Source organism: Pelodiscus sinensis, chromosome 2, assembly GCF_052426305.1.
Source record: "Pelodiscus sinensis isolate ZL-2025 chromosome 2, ASM5242630v1, whole genome shotgun sequence".
Lineage (NCBI taxonomy): Eukaryota > Metazoa > Chordata > Testudines > Trionychidae > Pelodiscus > Pelodiscus sinensis.
The window spans coordinates 23,606,759-23,625,699 of NC_143053.1; the positions used below are offsets into that span (position 1 = coordinate 23,606,759).

The window sequence follows — 18,941 nt, forward strand, 5'->3', positions numbered from 1 at the left end:
TAGCCTCGCCCCACCAGCTAGCCCTTCAGCACCACTCACCCAGGGCTCCAGCGATAATTTACAGGGACCAGAACTCTGGTTGCTGCCATTTCCACTGTAGCAGCAATCAGGAGTCCCAGGCCCTTTTAAATTTCTGGGCCCCAGGCCTTCTTTGCCCTCCCCTTCTCCCCAGTCCTGTTGGTGGGCCTATGCAAGTACATAAGTCTGAGTCTGTTGGATGCAGAGATTTGCTCTCACGTGCTACCCCATAAATGGAAGCAGCATCGGGTCTATCAAGTACCAGCATTCCTATCTGGTAAATTCTTTCTATGTATGTTTACTAGAAGTTTGCACAGCCATGAGGCTGATAGGACTTTCTTTCCCCTCCCCTCCTCTCCCCTCCCCTTCAGCTCATTACCTCCTCTGGTTGTCCTCCTCTAGTGGGATAGTACACAACTCTGTATTTTTCCACCTTTCCAGGTGCATGGGTCCAGCTAACACGGAATCCTCTGGCTGTTACCTCTGATGTGACCAAATCTGTAGGAGCTCCAAGAGTGGTAACAAATGTTCCTATGTATGAGATAATATAAAAAAAAAATTATCCCTGTAAAATAATTTTGTTTTTGCTCTAATTGCTGAGTTCTACAAGATCTTTTATCATTAGAAACTGAATTCACTGGAGATGTTTATTTAGGCAGTTTTTAATATAACTAGCTAAATCTATTAGGGTATGTCTACACTACAATGTTAGTTCGAACTAACGGACGTTAGTTCGAACTAACATTCATAGCCGCTACACTAGCGCTCCGCTAGTTCGAATTTGAATCGAACTAGCGGAGCGCTTAGTTCGAACTAGGAAAACCTCATTTTACGAGGATTAAGCCTAGTTCGAACTTACTGGTTCGAATTAAGGGTGTGTAGCCCCTTAATTCGAACTAGTGGGAGGCTAGCCCTCCCCAGCTTTCCCTGGTGGCCACTCTGGCCAACACCAGGGAAACTCTATGCCCTCCTCCCGGCCCCGGACCCCTTAAAGGGGCATGGGCTGGCTACGGTGCCCGTGCCAGGTGCAAGCCTGCCAGCACCCAGCCAGCAGACCCTGCACCTGGCACGGCACAGAGCCACCCACCCGATGTCCCCCAGCCCACCCCCTCTTCCCGGGACCAGGCTGGCGGCTCCCGGGAGCTTGCCCTGGACCGCAAGAGGCGGGCACCTTCCTGGGCTAGTGCGGACATCGTGGACCTCGTCCACGATCTCCACACTAGGCACAGGAAAGTGGCCGTCTAGGGCAGGAGAGCTGCCAGCCTGGCCACCCAGGAGCAGGTGTGCATGAAAATCAAGGGGGTCCACTGAGACCCCCGACCCTGAGCCCTGAGCTTACAATGCCGTCCTGGGTCAGACCAAAGGTCCATCTAGCCCAGTAGCCTGTCTGCCGACAGCGGCCAACCCTAGGGACCCTGGAGGGGATGGACCGAAGACAGTGACCAAGCCATTTGTCTCGTGCCATCCCTCTCCAGCCTTCCACAAACTTTGGGCAGGGACACCACTCCTACCCCCTGGCTAAGACTACTCCATGGACCCAACCTCCATGACTTGATCTCACTTCCCTTTAAACTCTGTTCTAGTTGTAGCCTTCACAGCCTCCTGCAGCAAGGAGTTCCACAGGTTAACTCTTTGCTTTGTCAAGAACAACTTTCTCTTTCTAGTTTCAAGCCTGCTACCCATTCCTTTCCTTTGGTGTCCTCTAGTCCTTCTTTATGGGAACTCAGGAAGAACTTTTATGAATGCACCCTCTCCACCCAACCCCTGCTTTTAGAGACCTCTATCCTGTCCCCGCTCCATCTCCTCTTTTCTAAGCTGAACAGTCCCAGTCTCTGTAGCCTCTCTTCATCTGGGACCTGTTCCCAACACCTGATCATGTTAGTTGCCCTCCCCTCTCCCAGCCTTTCTCTTCCCCTCTCCCACCTCCTTTTCCCAGTCTCCTCCAGTTTTGTTCAATAAATGTAAGGGGACTGTTACCCCTTACTAAAACTCTGTGGGAGTTTTTTTGGTTTACCAGCTTCAGAAGGGGAAGGGTTCATGAGACTGACAGACCCCAGAGACAATGGAAAACAGTCAACACTCCAGCTCAGCCTGACTGATAGGTTGTAAGTGGGGATTGTTCTGGCTCTCTCTGGGCAAACAGGGAGCTGAAAAGAGCAGAACAAGCTGTGTGCAGAAGAGGTCCTGCAAAGACAGAAAGCTGAAAGAGGAGTACAAGAAGAAGTCCTGCAGCGACAGAACCAGACACAGACAGGCCAAGCAGTGCAGACCCTGTGTTGAGCAGCAGACTGGCAGTGCTCAGAAAGCCAAAAGGAACAGAGAAACAACACAAGGAGCTGGAACTGGCCAAGCAGCACAGCCTGCAGCTGGATGTGGTGAGCTACTGGGACCTGCAAAGTGTGGGGAAAGGCTCTGGACTGGGAGAGGGGTCTGGCCACTTAGAGACTGAGGCTGTGTGGTCACTGCCAGTGCAAGCGTGTCCAGCCTGCAGCCCCTTGCAGCACATCCAGGGCTTCTAAGGAAGAGACTGTGAACTGTCCTTACACTCTGCAGGCTGCTGTGTTGATGTCCCTGTGCTACAGAGCAGGGCTGTGTGTTCCCATTTAACCATTCTCATTGTTTCTTATTCTATTCTCTTTAATCAGTTGATGTTTAATAAATTGTATTTGCTTTGAACCTTATGAAGTGATCACTGGGCCAAGAAGGCCTGCAGTGTAAAGAGAGCACCTCGGAGTGGGGACACCGTAACTCCTGCCCCTAGTGACTACAAGGTCAGGGATTAAGCCCCAGGAAACCTGGGCCCAGCCTTGTTGGGGTTTCAAGGGCTCTGCTACTCAGGAGAGTGGAGGGGGAGCCCTCAGGATCAGGGAGCCGTGGGGTAAAGGAAGTGGGAGCGGGGACTCAGATCCTTTCGCTGGTTCATTTCACCGGGGTGTATAGAAGCCAGGAAAGTTCCCCACAAGAGCGGGACCATTCCCCCGCTTACATAAAGACAGAGTCAATGTTGGAAGAAACGTTACCTTTATTTTGTACATCAATAAGAAGGGGGGCTAGGGAAGGGTAAGTGGAAGGAGGTAAGGGAGGAATGGGGTACGAGCCCCCGATGGGGAGGACTGGGCTGGCTCTGCGGGCTTCTGGGGGTGGAAGCTCTCCCCAGATGGCAGCCTGCGGCAAGTGCAGCCGGGCTGATGGCCGAGTGCTGTGATATGCCCAGTGTGGGTACTCCGGGCAATCCAAGCCAGGACTGCTTTGCAAGCGGGGCACCCCTTAGAATTGTCTGTCCGGGGTGGGGGTCGGGACCCTTTAAGCGCAGCCCTCGGCTAGCCTGAGACAGCATCTCCACGCTCTAAGTCCTCCTCTGATGCCCTGCCGGCACTGCTTCCGGCCATCCTTAAGCCCTGTTCAGGGTCCACTCAATGTGGACTTGCTAGTTCGAATTAGCAAAACGCTAATTCGAACTAGTTTTTAGTTCCAGACGCGTTAATTCGAATTAGCTTAGTTCGAATTAACTAATTCGAACTAAGTTAGTTCGAATTAACGTTGTAGTGTAGACGTACCCTTATATATTTGAGATAATTTGTCCATCTCTCTGTCTGTTCAAGAACTCCTCCTAAATGGCAAGAGCTAAGACCACCAAATTTGGTATACAGCTTCCTTTTATCATAGCCTAAAGCAAGGTCAGGGTTGTGCCAGGAAAATGAGATTGCTTCTCAGAAAACCATACAGAAGAGAGACCGGATTTCCAGGCAGGTGAAAGAGCTTTGTTGGGGGCACCCCTGTGGTCTGGGACTGCCCCAGACCCAAGTCTCCCACCCCCAAGCACCCTTTAAGCTCCCCCTATTCTTATGGGAACATTGCTGGCAGTTCCGTTTCACCCTGGAGCAAGGGGAAAGTGCACAGTTTGCTCCATTCCTCACTCTGGCTGGAGAGTGCAGGGGGCAGATGAACCTGTGGTGAGAGAGGGCTCGGGTAGTGATCATTCCTCAGGGTAGCCTGCATACTGAACCCCTCATGCCTGCAGAGCAACGAAGTGTGTATATTTCTTTTTCTTTTTTTTTTTTTTCAAAAAAGAAAAATTAATTGAGTTAAGGATCCGAGCAATGCTGGGTAAATCTTCTAGTAATAAATAAATAAATCATATACATACAGTTCACAGTGGGACCAGGCTTCCATTGGTTTATGTGGAAAACTTTACATGCAACACACACAAAGGTTTCAGCATAAACACTGTAACAACTGTAATGGTTCTCCCAAATTTCTTGGCTCTCCATGCATTCACTCCCTCCCCAGGTGCTTCCAACACTCTTCCAAGTTCCAGAACCACCCAGGAATCCCCAGAGCTGTGAACCTGCTACAGATCTCAGCAAGGTAGCGTCTCCCCCTGTGTTCCTTGGCAACTCTGCAGGTGGGGTAGCGTCTGAGGCCATGTCTCCACTTACAGCGTCAGAGATCAATCTTTTGGCATTCAGTTTAGTGGGTCTAATTAAGACCTGCTAAATCAAACGTGGAGGGTAGCTCTAGTGCCTCGCAATTGCAAGGAGTAAGGGAAGCTGACGGGAGCATTTGTTCAATGAAGATGACACAAAGCTTGGCTTAAGGTAAACCAAGTATTTTACGTAGCTGGAGTTGAGTACCTTAACCTGACCTTTCTGGTCTCATATAGATCTGACAGGACTGAGAAGCCATCTACTTCAGCAAGCCCTCCCCTTCCCCCTCCAAACACACACACAGATTTCATTGGTTCATGAGCCTTTTGATGGCCATCTATTCCAATCCACTGCTCACAGATCTCTTTGTCATCTATATAATTCTTAGCAGTCCCAGGGGAGAAGAGAGAAGTCTGTAATGCAACATCTTTTCAGAGCACCACTGCAGATATATGCACAACCTTCCTCAGTGGGGCATTTTATATGCTTAGGGAAATGCATGTGGCATTTGCACAATTTTTACAGGCCAGTTCAAATACATTATTCTGGAACATTTTAAAGGTACTTTCTCAAGGAGTGCCATTCCTCTGACAAATTTCAACATTCTACCCCTCACATTTTCAGGTGCTCTGAAGCAGAGTGCTCTGAAGCAGGTGCTCTGAAGCAGGTGCTCAGGTCTGAAGATCAGCAGAATTTTTTTGTGCTTGTATCTTTTCCCCCCACCACTTCTTCTTGTACTCCAAAATGCTGGGTGTGGTGTTTCTGTGATTTTGTTCAGAGATTTTAAAAGTTCAACTTTATATAGAGACCAAGCCTGGGAAACTTCAAATTGAAAGGTGAACGTTTGGAAAAGTTATGAGACTAAGGAAACATGGAATTAGAATGGAATCCAGGGCACAGCCTTAATTAGCTTTACTCCTTCTCTTGCTATAGTTCATCGCAAACCTGCACACTGGAAGAGACTCTCTTTTTAACTGTTGCGACTGGTGTCTTTGGTGGGGCAGCCTAGCTATGTCTAGACTGCAGGCTTCCTTTGGAAGAAGCTTTTCCGGAAGAGATCTTCCAAAAAAACTTCTTCCAAAAGAGCGCGTCCACACTGCCGAAGCACATCGAAAAACCAAAAGACAGCATCCACACTGAATGGACACTATCTCGCATTTAATCTGTGATTACTATGGATGGAGTAGCCACCAGGGCACCTGTGCTTTTTCCTCTTTCCTCTTCTTCTGAAAGAACTTCCTCTTCCCCATCCACACAAGCCTTTTTACGAAAGAGCTCTTTCAGAAAAAGGCTTCTTCCTTGTAGAAAGAGGTTTACCAATGTCAGAAAATCCCCTCTGTTCTTTCCATTTTTTTTTTTTTGAAAGAACGTGATTGCAGTATGGACGTAAGTGAAGTTTTTTCAGAAAAACAGCTGTGTAGACATACCCCTAGTGATTAGGTCCCAGAGTTAGTCGGCAGAAAAGAGGGTGAAGACCTCTGCTGCTGGTGCCCTACCTAGAAACTCCAGCCCACTGTATGAATACAGTCTTGTGTTTGGGGTGTGGCCCCAAGAGTCCAGATTCTCCCCTCAGCTTGGGTTTTAGCAGGTTTCCCCCTTTAAACCGGTGTGGGTGGGGTTGGAGGCTTACGTGCTCTAGTGGCTGGCCAAGTGGACAGGCTTTGGTTCCTGTCCTGCAGACAGCAGGACCATGCTCATGTCTCCTTTCTGGTCAGCCTCTAACTGAACCCAGCTCCTTCCTTTTATCCTGCCTCCGAGCCTGGCATTGGCTATAGATAAAGCGGGGAGGGCTAGCTGAGCCAAAAGGCTTTGTTTCACCTCTGTAATACCAAGCTCTCCTCTCTTCACTCCTTCACACCTGTTCACGGGTGATAGCTACAGCAGAATGAATGCACTTTTTTTTCATGTCACCTAACACTATAATAACAAAAGACAAATTACTATCCTAGAACTAAGCAAAAGATAAAAGATATTGGCACACACATGAAATATGCTCCAGAAAAATACCTTCTCTTGATATTTTGGTGGCAAAATATACATAGAATGAGTAAAATGTCAGAAACCAGTTAAAAAGTGTCCCTATTCTAAAACTGGATTTGCTGGTATAATATCATGATCAAGCAAAGTAAAGTTATCTTGTTTCTTATTTACCTTTGATTTCCTTTTCCTGTTCTTCCACTCTTGAACACACTGTTCTAGTAAGACTTTCAACAATGGTGTTCATATAACTAAAGTCAGCAACATTGTAGACGTGAGTACTGTCTGGTTCAGAGGCAATTTCTTTGAGTTCATTTATATCTGCATTCTTCACACCTTACCGTGGAGAGAAAAAAATGTTTGCAACAAAAGAAATCAGTGTGGGTATGTCTACACTACCCTCTTATTTCAAAACAGGAGGGTAATGTAGGCATACCGCAATTGCAAATGAAGCCCGGGATTTGAATTTCCCGGGTTTCATTTGCATAAGCCGGGCGCCGCCATTTTTAAATCCCGGCTGGTTCGAACCCCGTGCCGCGCCGAGCATCCCACCTGGCAGCATGAGATTTTATGAGTGGTGTACATCTGCATAGGCCTTGATACACATAGCAAAATTTATTCCACTCATGGATAGAAAAAATTAGGGGAACATTGTTAATGACATCTTTTAGTATTCTGATGATACTAGCATATATTTGCTAAAATGCCAGTTACATTTACAGTCTGGGGATACTGAAAAAAGTTTATATTTTCCAAAGTATGTTGATGATGCTTAATCCAGATAGAAACATAACAGAATACTGATAAATACACTAGATCAGTAGTTCTTAAGCTGTGTGTTTGGAGTCCAAAGTGGGTCAAAACCCCAGAGCTGTCTTAGAATCGCTAGGGCCCAGAGCCAAACAGAAACCTGAGTCCCACCACAAGAACCAAAACCCAGTGGCTTCAACCCTGGACAGTGGGGTTAGGTTACAGGCTTGGGCTTTGCTCTCCCCTCCTCCCCCCCACCCCATCTCTGCCCACTTGGGCTCTGGTTTCAGTCCCCTCTTCTGAGGTTCTACAACAAATTTTGTTGTCAAAAGCGGCTCCAGATGCAATGAAGTTTGAGAATACCTGCACTAGATAGACATAATGCAATAAACAGATACATTAGAATGCGTACCAATGGCAAACAATTCAACACCAGCATCACGCAGATTTTTAGCAGGTGGAATAACATCATCTTGGGATTTTCCATCTGTGATCAATATACCAATTTTGGACACATTGGATCTTGCCCCTGCTTCAGGCTTAAAGCTGTTCTCCAAAATAAAAGTTAAGGCAAGACCTAAAACAAACAAATAAACAAACAAATAAATAAATTTGTCCAAAAAATACCCTGCCTATGTAACATTGATATTTTTATTGATTTTTTGAAGTTTAATTTTCTACACAAAGAATGCTGAAAAGTCTCCTACTGAATATAATGTAGCAAAGAGAACAAATTTTCACTTAAAAGTGTACTGTTCCAAATCCTCAACAACCTTCCAATCAATAAAATGATTTATAACAGAGAATAGAAACTCGTTTGAAATTAAAACAGACTACTTGGCTATTCACGTGCCTTATGTCACCAGAGAGAGAAGGTGGGTGAGGTAATTTATTTCATTGAGACAACTTCTATTGGTGAGAGAAAACTTTTTGAGCCACCCAGAGCTCTTCTTCTGTTGGACAGAGGTTTGGTCCAATAAAAATATTACCTCACCCCCTTCTTGTCTCTCTTAGGGTATGTCTACACTACCCTCCTAGTTCGAACTAGGAGGGTAATGTAGGCATACCGCACTTGCAAATGAAGCCCGGGATTCACTCGTGGAATGAGGAGTAACGGTAGTTCGAACTAGGAAGCCTAGTTCAAACTACCTAGTTCGTGCCGCGTGTAGCCGCGCAGCACAGGGTTCGAACGAGCGGGGATTTAAAAATGGCGGAGCCCCGCTTATGCAAATGAAGCCCGGGAAATTCAAATCCAGGGCTTCATTTGCAAGTGCGGTATGCCTACATTACCCTCCTAGTTCGAACTAGGAGGGTAGTGTAGACATACCCTAAGATCTTGGGAACAACATGGATACATCTACATTGCATATTATCCCACTGGGAAAGTTAGAGGATTTCATCTATCAGTAAATTAGGGTACCAGTTCAATAAAGGACTAAAAACATGCTTACTATTAACACTGACTTTCCAAGCTTGAAAGCATCAGGACTATTCACATGCTCAAAGGTAAGCACGCATTGAAGTAATTTGCTGAACTGGTATTTCAAAGAGTAACATATAAATTCTGTGTGACACATTTTTAGAAATTCTGGTCAAATTACAGATATGTCTGTAATGAAACTGCCTTCAGTTGTTTTGTCAGCAGAAGTCACTGAGACAGGAAATCAGATTGTTAATTTCATGCCTGAACCTGAAAAACCTCCCTGGAGTGGTTCTTCTAGTTTTGCTGAATATGGGACAGATCCAGAGCAGTTTTCATTGCCCTCAGTTCCCACTGGAGTCCCTGGGAGATATCTGTGCTAAGTTTTATGGGGAAAATTCACCCAGTACTGAAGTCTTGCACAAAACCCATTCACCACTTAACAAAGGCATTAAAGTAAGTGAGAACTTAGAAAACCCCAGTTGACAAGTACAATCTTTTATTTTACATCTTTCTACATTCACAAGCTGAGGAAAAGCTTATATTAAACAAACATCAAAAAATTGATTGTTACTGATTTAAGGGAGACAACTTGGCTCTAATTTGGAAGTTATTGTGAAGCTATATGAAAAGAAGTTAGGCAAAAGCCACCTCTAATGTCAGAATATAGTAATAATAGTGGATTTATTACTTGCTTTTTTATATTTCTATCAGGCATCAGTTCTGTTATAGTACCACTAGATAGCCCTTCTCTCCCAGTCCAAGTATAATAATTTCTTCTACCAATACAGTGATTGGTGGAGGAGAAAATGGAAAACTTTTATGCCTTTCTGGGGAAAAATAGTTTGGCAACAATGTATGTAATGCCATTTCTGACTCAATCACTCTGCCATTCGCCAGACAAGAGAGCCAGGACTATTAAGTGCTGCACTGATGCTATGGGATTCAGCGAATATACATTTTATCATGTTGACAAGTATTTCGCAGCTATCCACTATTAAATGTTCAAAGTGCCAAGCATGGTTTCAATACCATGAAGGTTAATGGGAGTCCATAAGATTCCTTATGGCTGCAGCTCCTTCAGATCAAATTCTTAGGCAAACTTCAAAAATAAACACAAAAATAAACACTTCAAAATGCACATTGTCCCATAAGAAACAGAACAAGCCCCCAATACTTTAAGCCAATGCAGCTTGGCATATTTTGGAACACATGGCTAATGCAAAAATACATACTGTACCTGTTAATGTATTCCCGCCCTTATATGGCAGATTACGCACTGCATCCAAAACACCATCCTTTGTACTAAAGGCATTCAGATGCCACTCAATTCGGGGATCTCCGCTAAACTGAGCAAGTCCTAGTGAACCAGAAATAAGTACTTTGCATGAGATTCCTTTTCACATAAATACACCTCACGAACCAGAAATAAATACTTTGCATGAAATCCTTTTTCAAATAAATACACCTCACGAACCAGAAATAAATACTTTGCATGAGATTCATTTTTTCCTGTATAGGCTTTCAGTAGCCTGTTATCACAACAGGGCTCTTTAATCTAAAGAAGAATTTATTACTCCCCAAGTCATTCTGGATATCAATTCCACAATGTATTTTCTAGGGTTTTCTTTCAAGTGCTAAGGAATTTAAGTAAAAAGTAATGTGCTTTTTTTTTCAGGCTTTCTCCCCAGAATTCATTTCATGAAAGAGAACAATTTCATTAAATGCCTCCTTGAAGAGGTTAAGATGTAAGTAGCTAAACAGATATAATATATTGTTCAAATTGATTTTAAACATGATAGAAACCATCTGTTGGCACTTTCTTCATTTCAAAATTCCTCTTACTGTAACAGCCGGATCCAATGCCAATTGAAGTCAATAGGAGTGCTTCTGTTGACTTCAAAAAGTACTGGATTAGAACCTGAGATTAATATATGGTCACTTTTGGAAGAGATAAAGAGACACAAAAGTGAGGAAGCAAGTTAAACAGAATGCAAAGGAACAGTCAGAAGGATGAAATGCTTGCAGATTCATAAATCTCATATGAACTTCTTATAAACAACATAGGAGAAGTTCAAATTAAATGTATACCCCAAAATTTAAAAAAGACCAGTAAGAGTACCCAAAAAATGTCATCATGCAGGCAGATACAGGCAAAAAGGCATCTTTTAAAAATTGGAACTCAAAACCAACTGAGGAAAACAGAATGGAGCATAAACTCTGGCAAGCCAAGTATAAAAATATTATAGGGCAGGTCATGAAAGAATTTAAAGTGCAGCTCACTGAAGACAGAAAAACTAGAAGATAAAAGTACAGCAAAAGCAGGAAGCCTGAGAAACTATCCAAACTATAGGAGCGGGGCACTGGGTGCTTGTGGTTCTAAAGGAGCATTTAAAGAAGACAAGGCTGTTGTGCAGTCCTTACATTAATTCTTTGCTTTGGTCTCCCCTTCAGAGGATGTGGGAAGATCCCCACACCCAAGCCATTATTCTAAGGTGATAGATCTGAGGAACTGTCCCAGACTGAGGTGCCAATAGAAGAGGTTTTAGAACAAACTGATCAATGAAATAGTAATAAGTAGGGCTGTCAAGAGATTAACAAATTTAATCATGATTAATCACATGCGCCTCCCCTTTGAAAATCCATGGTGGCGTTTAAACAGGGCACTGCTGCATGGATTCTGGGATCAGCTAGAGTCCCCAGCTGACCCCAGGCTCCATGCAGCGCTGCCCCTTGAAGCTGAGACTCCCCGGTTGATCCTGGGTTCTGGGGAAATGCCACGTGGAGCCCGGGATCAGCTGGGGAGTCCCCAGCTGACCCTGGGCTTCACTGCCCCTTTGACACAAGTGGAAGGGGCATTTCTAAGTGGCAGCCACCGCACAGCTGATCCTCAGCTCAGCTGTGAGGTGGCTGCCTCTTTGAAATGCCACTTCTGCGCATTTCAAAGGGGCAGTGGAGCCCAGGGTCAGCTGGGGACTCCCCGGCTGATCCCAGACTCCACGTTGCGTTGCCCCTTTGAAGCGCAGCAGCAGCAGCACTAATGCTTAAAAATTTAACACGTTAATCCTGGACTGCATTAATCACAGGCATTAATGCATGTCAATTGACAGTCCTAGTAATAAATCACCGGGATGGCATTCACCCAAGAGTTTGGAAAGAACTTAGATATGAAATTGTAGAAGTAATAATTATGGAATGTAATCTATTACTTAAATCAGTGGTTCCCAACAGCCAGTCCACGGATTGGCCACGGGCCTTGAACCCCCATCTGCTGGGCTGCGGCACATGGCCGGGCCACATCCCCAGCTTTTATTTAGCCCCACCCACTGGGGCTCCCACGGAATTCCCTTCTGACCCACTTCCCCAGGCAGCAGCAGGGTGAGTGGGGCAGTTGGCAGCCCAGTGTGAGTGTCCCCCTAACCTCCAGCTATTTCCAGCCAGTGGGTACACACATTATTATTATGCATTATTAAGTGCCTAGGAAAATATGAATGTGTAGAATGCGTCTGCCCTCTCAGACTTGTTAACTGCTGCTCTTTAATTCTGGTGCAATTGAGGCAAAAGTTTTAACCAGAGAATACTTTTTAACAAGTATTAGCAACTATTCTTTTTAAAATGTGCACAAGCAGCAATTTTTCAAATTCTTGCTAACCAGCATGTCCTGCCTCCTTTGATTTGCCTGATAAACCATGGGCTAAAATTACCATAATGAATATGCAAATATTTCAGTGCTGGTCCGTCAACAGTTTTTGAATGAGTTTGCTGGTGCATGGTATAAAAAAGGTTGGGAACCACTGACTTAAATCAATCTATGAACCAAAGGACTAGAGGGTAGCTAATGTAACACCAATTTTAAAAAAGGATCCAGAGGCAGCCCTGGCAAGTGTAAGACAACAAATGGTCTGGCAGCACTTTATAGACTAACAAAACGTAGATGATATCATGAGCTTTCGTGGGCACAGCCCACTCGTCATCTGAAGAGGTGGGCTGTGCCCATGAAAGCTCATGATATCATCTGCATGTTTTGTTAGTTTATAAAGTGCTGCCAGACCATTTGTTGTTTTTTCTGTTCAGACTAACTCAGCTACCCCCTGAAGCAAGTGTAAGACAGTTATCCTAACGTCAGTACCAGGCAAATTGTATTAAGTTATAATAAGGCATAGAGTTTTTAGACACAAATGTGATATGTTGAGGAAAAGTCAACACAGTTTGGTAAAAGGAAATCATGCTTCACCTCTCTATTATTTTTTGAGAGAATCAAGAGATGTGGACAAAAAGTGATCCAGTTGATACAGTGCACTTGGATTTTCAGAAAGTCTTTGACAAGGTCCCTCACCAGAGGCTCTTAAGCCAACTAAGCTGTCATGGTAGAATAGGGAGACTTCTCTCATGGATCAGCAGCAGATAGGAATGAAAAGGTTGGAATAATTGGCTAGTTTTCACAATAGAGAGATGTAAATAGCAGGGTCCTCCCAGGATTTGCATTCAGAACTGTGCTGTGTAACATATTCTCAAATAAGCTAGAAAAGAGAAGGAACAATGTGGTGGCAAAAATTGCTGATACAAAATTAGTCAAGATTATCATCAGCTCTGGAATTAAATAAGACATATAAAGGGATCTCACAGAACTAGAACTCATCTAGTTTTGTGAGATCACTTTGTATGTCTTTGTAGATGATCAATGAAATTCAGTGCTGATAAATGCAAAGTAGTGCTCACTGGAAAAGAAAAAACCCATCTAGACATATAAAAATATGGTTTATAAATTAGCTGACAAAAAGAGAGGGAGATTGGCCTCATCGTGAATAGTTCTCTGAAAACATCCACTCAATGTGTAGCAGCAGTCAAAGAGCTAACAGAATATTAGGAATGGGATAGAAAATAAGACAAAAAATATCACAGTGCAATGATATAAATCAGAGTTAGGAACCTTTTCTAGGTTGGGGGCTATTAACCAAAGAGAAATCAGTCAGGGTCCAAAAACCTCACAGACTTGGCCCCCAAGAGTAAAAAAGAGAGAGACATTAATTTCACTCATTCAACTCGGGATGCCAGGGCCACCTTGGCAATGGAACCCCACAGAGAGGGTGGCACCACAGCTCAGGACTTCCCCCAGGTCTGGATTAACTCTTCTGAGGGCCCCATGCTAGCGGATTTTGTGAGACCCCTCTAGACTCTGGGTTAAAAAATTAGGGGTTCGGTGTGTGGGATAGAGCTGCCAGGGAGCAGGGTGGAGGGTGCAGGGTCTGCATAGGAGGTTGGATGCAGGAGCAGGCTGGGGGTGAGGGTTTGGTGTCTGGGTGGGAGATAGGATACAGGAGCCGGTTGAGGATGGGGATGCAGGATCTAGATGTAAGATAGGGTGTATAGGAGCAGGGTGGAGGTGCAGAGTCTGGGAGGGAGAGAGGGTGAAGGAGCAGACTGGGGGTGGAAGGTGTGGGCAGGAGGGAGAAGGCTGGGGATATAGGGTCTGGGCAAGAGGATGCAGGAGCTGGTGATGGTGGGGGTGGATCTCAGACGGAAGGGGCAGAGGGTTTGAGGATCAGGGTGCAGAAGTGAGCAGGGGATGTAGATTGGGAGGTCTGGAGCAGGGGATAGGGGTACCTACTATGTGCTTGCAGGCACAGATCCCATTGGCTAGGATTTCTTGCCAATGGGGGTCATGGGAGTGAAGCCTGCAAAGCAACACAGGGGAAAGAACTTTCCTGTGCTCCATTCCCAGTGCAGAGCTCAGGGCTCTCCTTACCCCAGCAGCTGGGAGCAGGGGTTGGCACTCCAGCCATGCAGGGAAGGGGCACCAAGGTTCAGTGCCGCAGCGCATGGCTGGAGCATCAGCACTGGCTCATCCTGCTGCAGATGGGAGAGGAAGCCCAAGCCTCGCGGGCTGGATCAAGACAAGCTACATGGAAAGCGACACAGGCCGTAGGTTCCCCACCCATCACATAAATCCATGGTACTTCCACATCTGAATACTAGTTCTGGTTGCCCTCGCTCATAAAATAGATTAGAATTAGAATAGGGTACAGAGAAGAGTAACAAAAGTGATAAGGGGTATGGAACATGTTCCATATGAAGACCGATTAAAAAAACTGTGAGCGTTCAGTTTAGAAATGAGTCAAGACATGGTCAAAGTCTATAAAAATCATGAATGGTCTGAAGAAAAAAAGTGTTATTCTCCCATCACATCAGACAAGAACTCAGGATGTCACTTCAAAACAAACAAAAGGAAGTGCAGCTTCCCATTAACACACAGTCAGCTTGTGGAACTGGTTGCCAGGGGATGTTGGGAAGGACAAAAAACCCTATCATTAGATATGTTACTTCAGGACAGATCCATCAGTTGCTATTAGCCAATAGGGTCAGGGATGCAACTCTGCTCCTGGCATTCCTAAACCTCCAACTGCCAGAAGCTGGAACTGGACAAATGGGGATAGGTCATTCAAATTTCTGTTCACTCCTGCTGAATCAAGATGCTGGGATAGACAGACCATTGGTCTAACCTAATATGGCTGTTTTTATGTTGTTATATTCACACACCTTGTGTAGACTGATCGGGTCCAATCTTATAAGCATTTCATGCTTGTTACTTCCAGTGATTTAAATGGAAATTCTGTGTATATAGTGCTTTTAGGACCCTCATATTTTTATTCATGACAAAGATGTACAAATAGGGATTAAGTTCATTACTACCTTGACAATCAAGGAGATTTTGTGGTTTTCTTGGTTGTTTTAACTCAATTGTAAATGTACAGAATTGCAGAATTTTCTTTAGAATCTTTACCTATTCTTGTTTTCTCAGAACCCACGTTGAAGGCACCAACCAGATTTTCCAGGAAAAGCCGGACGAGTCTGAAGTTGAATCTGCCTATGCTCCATGAGCCATCTACCAAGATCACAATGTCTGCAATTGCTGGAGTTTTACATGTGAACTGATTTTCTGTAAATCATAAAATGAAAAATAAAATTTAATCTCAACAATACTAAATCTATGAAAAGTTTGAGTTTTTTTCCTTCTAAGTTTAATATCTCTGGGTATGTCTACACTACCCCGCTAGTTCGAACTAGCGGGGTAATGTATGCATACCGCACTTGCTAATGAAGCCCGGGATTTGAATTTCCTGGGCTTCATTAGCATAAGCAGGGAGCTGCCATTTTTAAATCCCCGCTGCTTCAAACCCCGTGCAGCACGGCTACACGGGGCTCGAACTAGGTAGTTCGGACTAGGTTCCTATTCCGAACTACCATTACTCCTCGTGAAACGAGGTGTACCGGTAGTTCGGAATAGGCACCCTAGTCCGAACTACCTAGTTCGAGCCCCGTGTAGCCGCGTTGCACGGGGTTCGAAGCAGCGGGGATTTAAAAATGGCGGCTCCCCGCTTATGCTAATGAAGCCCGGGAAATTCAAATCCCGGGCTTCATTAGCAAGTGCGGTATGCATACATTACCCTCCTAGTTCGAACTAGGAGGGTAGTGTAGACATACCCTAACAGACAATATAGTATTTTATAGACCATAAAAAGGATGCTAAGCAAAGTTATTAAAATATACTAATAATATATTGCCAGTACATTCTACACTCTTATTTGATTGTATACAATTATTTTTTTAGAAAAAGTATTGATTACTTAAAAAGAGACTGTTCCAGGAAAAAAAAAAAAAAGCATAAACTGATATATTAGTACAATAGTATCAAATAGCAGTTCATGTTTACATTTTGATTCCTGGGGATATATGCACTGGACTAGACTGCACAGAATATAGATTATGTTTACCATAGTATGTATGAAGTAGGATAGATCATAGAAACATAGATACTTCTAAAAAGCTGTACCAAGTAGGCAGGTCATCAGCTGGTAGAGAAGGATAGAGTTCTGTTGAATTCAATTCAGCTGAGAATCTGGCCCAGTCTCTTATACAAGCAGAAAGGAAAAGTGATATATATATAAATGGAGAGTTACAGAAGACAAAGTAGTGATGTCTGTTAATATTCTTGCTGGCTTCATTAAATTACAGGGAAAATGGAGGAAAGTGGTAACAGGGAAAAGGTAACAAAGTTAAATAGGGTTTAGAGTCACTCACAGGCTAAGACAACAGGACGCCTTTAGGGTAAGAGATAAATATAAAACTGTTCCTGACATACTAGGCTAGACAAGTGAAACTGCAACATTCAACAGTGAAAGTTGTAGGGAGGCAGCTGAGAGAAGGCAAAATGATGCAGCAGATTAAGCAGAAGAGTGGATGGTTATAACATCTCACAGCCAGGGGAAAATCATGGAATTTCATGGCCAGAGGAGGGGCTGAAATGGATTCAGAGATGGAGAGAATGTTTGTGGTGCGGGACAATAGATACTGATAGACAGCATGGCCGAAAGAAGGAAAATGAACGGGGAGCTGTCATGCAAGTATGTCAAGGAAATGCTGGATGTCTGGCAGCAGCAAGGAATAATCTTTTTTATGTTTGAAAGTAGGAATGTCGCAAACTCCTCACAACATTCAATGGGGAATGGGATGAATGAGGACATGTTGGGGATAAGTGAGTCAAAAAGTACAGAAGGTCAACGTGCACTATAAACTGCCTCCAGGGGTATGTCTACACTTACCACAGTATGCAGAGTACATATGCTGCACCTCTAGCCAGCACAGCTAGGTCTCAACAGCGGGGAGAGGCATGGCTCAGGTGAGCAGAATAAAGTGCCCTGCATCCCTGAATCCCTCTTGCAGTGGTTTGCAAACTATTGAGTCATGAGTGATGACCCCCATTTTAATAGGATCACCAGGGCTGGCAACTTGAGACTTTCTGGGGACCACAGTCCAAACCTCACCACTCTGCTAAAGCCCAAAGTCTGAGCCCAACCACTTGGGACCAAAGCTAAAGCCTTCTGCCATTCTTAAGTTGCAGGTCCACCTCTTGGGGATGAAGCCCTTGGGTTTGGTCCCCCTGCTCAGGTGATGGGGCTCATACTTTGGTCCCTCCCAGCCACTTGGGGCAGCAGGCTTAGATTCAGTCCTGGGGTTGTAAAGTAATTGTTGTCAGAAGGGGGTTGTGATGGTGCAATGAAATTTGAGAATTCCTAAGGCTGCTCTCTCCAGGCTCAAGCATTGCATCTCACAAGTATACTGCTTTATTTAGCTACCAGAGCCTTTTCCTGCCACTGGGAAAGGGTCCATTGCAAGGATAGGCTCAGGCACAGAGGAGGAAGAAAGGACGCTGCTGGGGCTTTTCATTTCAGACAGTACACAAGCAGCTGCAAGCTGTGCTCTACATGCCCCCATAAGTGTAGACATAGCCAATGATAAAGGAATCTGTGTCTTTGCACTGGGGAGAGAGGCTAAGTAGACAGCAAGGTGAGTTTCACTTGATCTGATGAACAATATGCTCTGATTTGCATCACCAGTTTCCTCAGGAGCCACAAGGTGAAGTTGAAGTCACAAAGGCTTTTCAGATATCAGCGTGAGTAGTGCAGAAAGTGGTATGAGTGAAGCACAATACAGATTGTTCAAGTGCTGATAAAAAGATAAGGTTATTAAAATGAAGGGTTAACAAGAGAGGACATTCAGTGAGAGAAAAGGGGGTGCACATATTAGCCCCTCAAATGCCTATATACCATTGAATGTGATTACATACCATATGTTCAGCAGCTTAAAACAACACTAACATCATACCATTAATGTCACTACCATGATTATCCTGAATATAAATACATTCTGATGTGCAGAAGGATTAAGAATAGCAGCCAGGGTCACCAACTTTTTTAACTGGACAGAATTAGCAGCCTTGTTTCAAATGTGATATAATCACAGTGGTTGGCAAGCATGTTCCATAAAGTTAACACTAATTCACTAAAAGTATTATGTAAGGATGAGGGTGTTTTTCCTATACTGTATACAATTAGCAGCATATAATGGGTTATGTACATGTGAATGAGCTAAAACAAACCCTTTATTTCAGATTTTTGCAGTACTAGACAACAGTATTTGAGTTGGTGACATATTTTAGTGTATAAACACTAGAAAAACAGTAAATATCTAGAATGTGGTCATACTGGAAAAAGTGAACATAAACTGGAAGATAACTTCAAAGTTCCTATCCTTCTGCCATTGAAATCAATGGCAAAGTTTCTGTCAACTTCAGTGGGATTAAGATTTGACATTTTATTATTTAACTGTAGCTGATATCTTCCACAGCCTGGCCTAAACATATGTATATTTGCCCATTTATGCTTCCTGTTGATCAATTTGCATTCCTTGCTTTCTCACGAAAATGGGGTTCAGTTCTACCATTCTTATATTGAATGGGACCTTCCTCCATGAGATGTTCTATTAGTTTCAACAGGAAAATAAAATGCTAC

General features: G+C 44.1%; 1 protein-coding gene across 5 annotated transcripts in view; it reads right to left on the minus strand.

Annotated features, from left to right (window-relative positions):
- Positions 1–18,941, minus strand: part of COL14A1 (collagen type XIV alpha 1 chain) — a 187,387-nt gene that overhangs the window by 122,948 nt on the left and 45,498 nt on the right. For all 5 annotated transcript variants that reach the window (XM_014580808.4, XM_006137507.5, XM_014580806.4 and 2 more), the window contains 5 exons: positions 15,374–15,529; positions 9,833–9,952; positions 7,585–7,749; positions 6,597–6,758; positions 398–549 (listed from right to left, as the gene is read on the minus strand). In XM_014580808.4, coding sequence (XP_014436294.3) covers positions 398–549; positions 6,597–6,758; positions 7,585–7,749; positions 9,833–9,952; positions 15,374–15,529 — 755 coding nt within the window. The remainder of the gene's footprint in view (positions 1–397; positions 550–6,596; positions 6,759–7,584; positions 7,750–9,832; positions 9,953–15,373; positions 15,530–18,941) is intronic.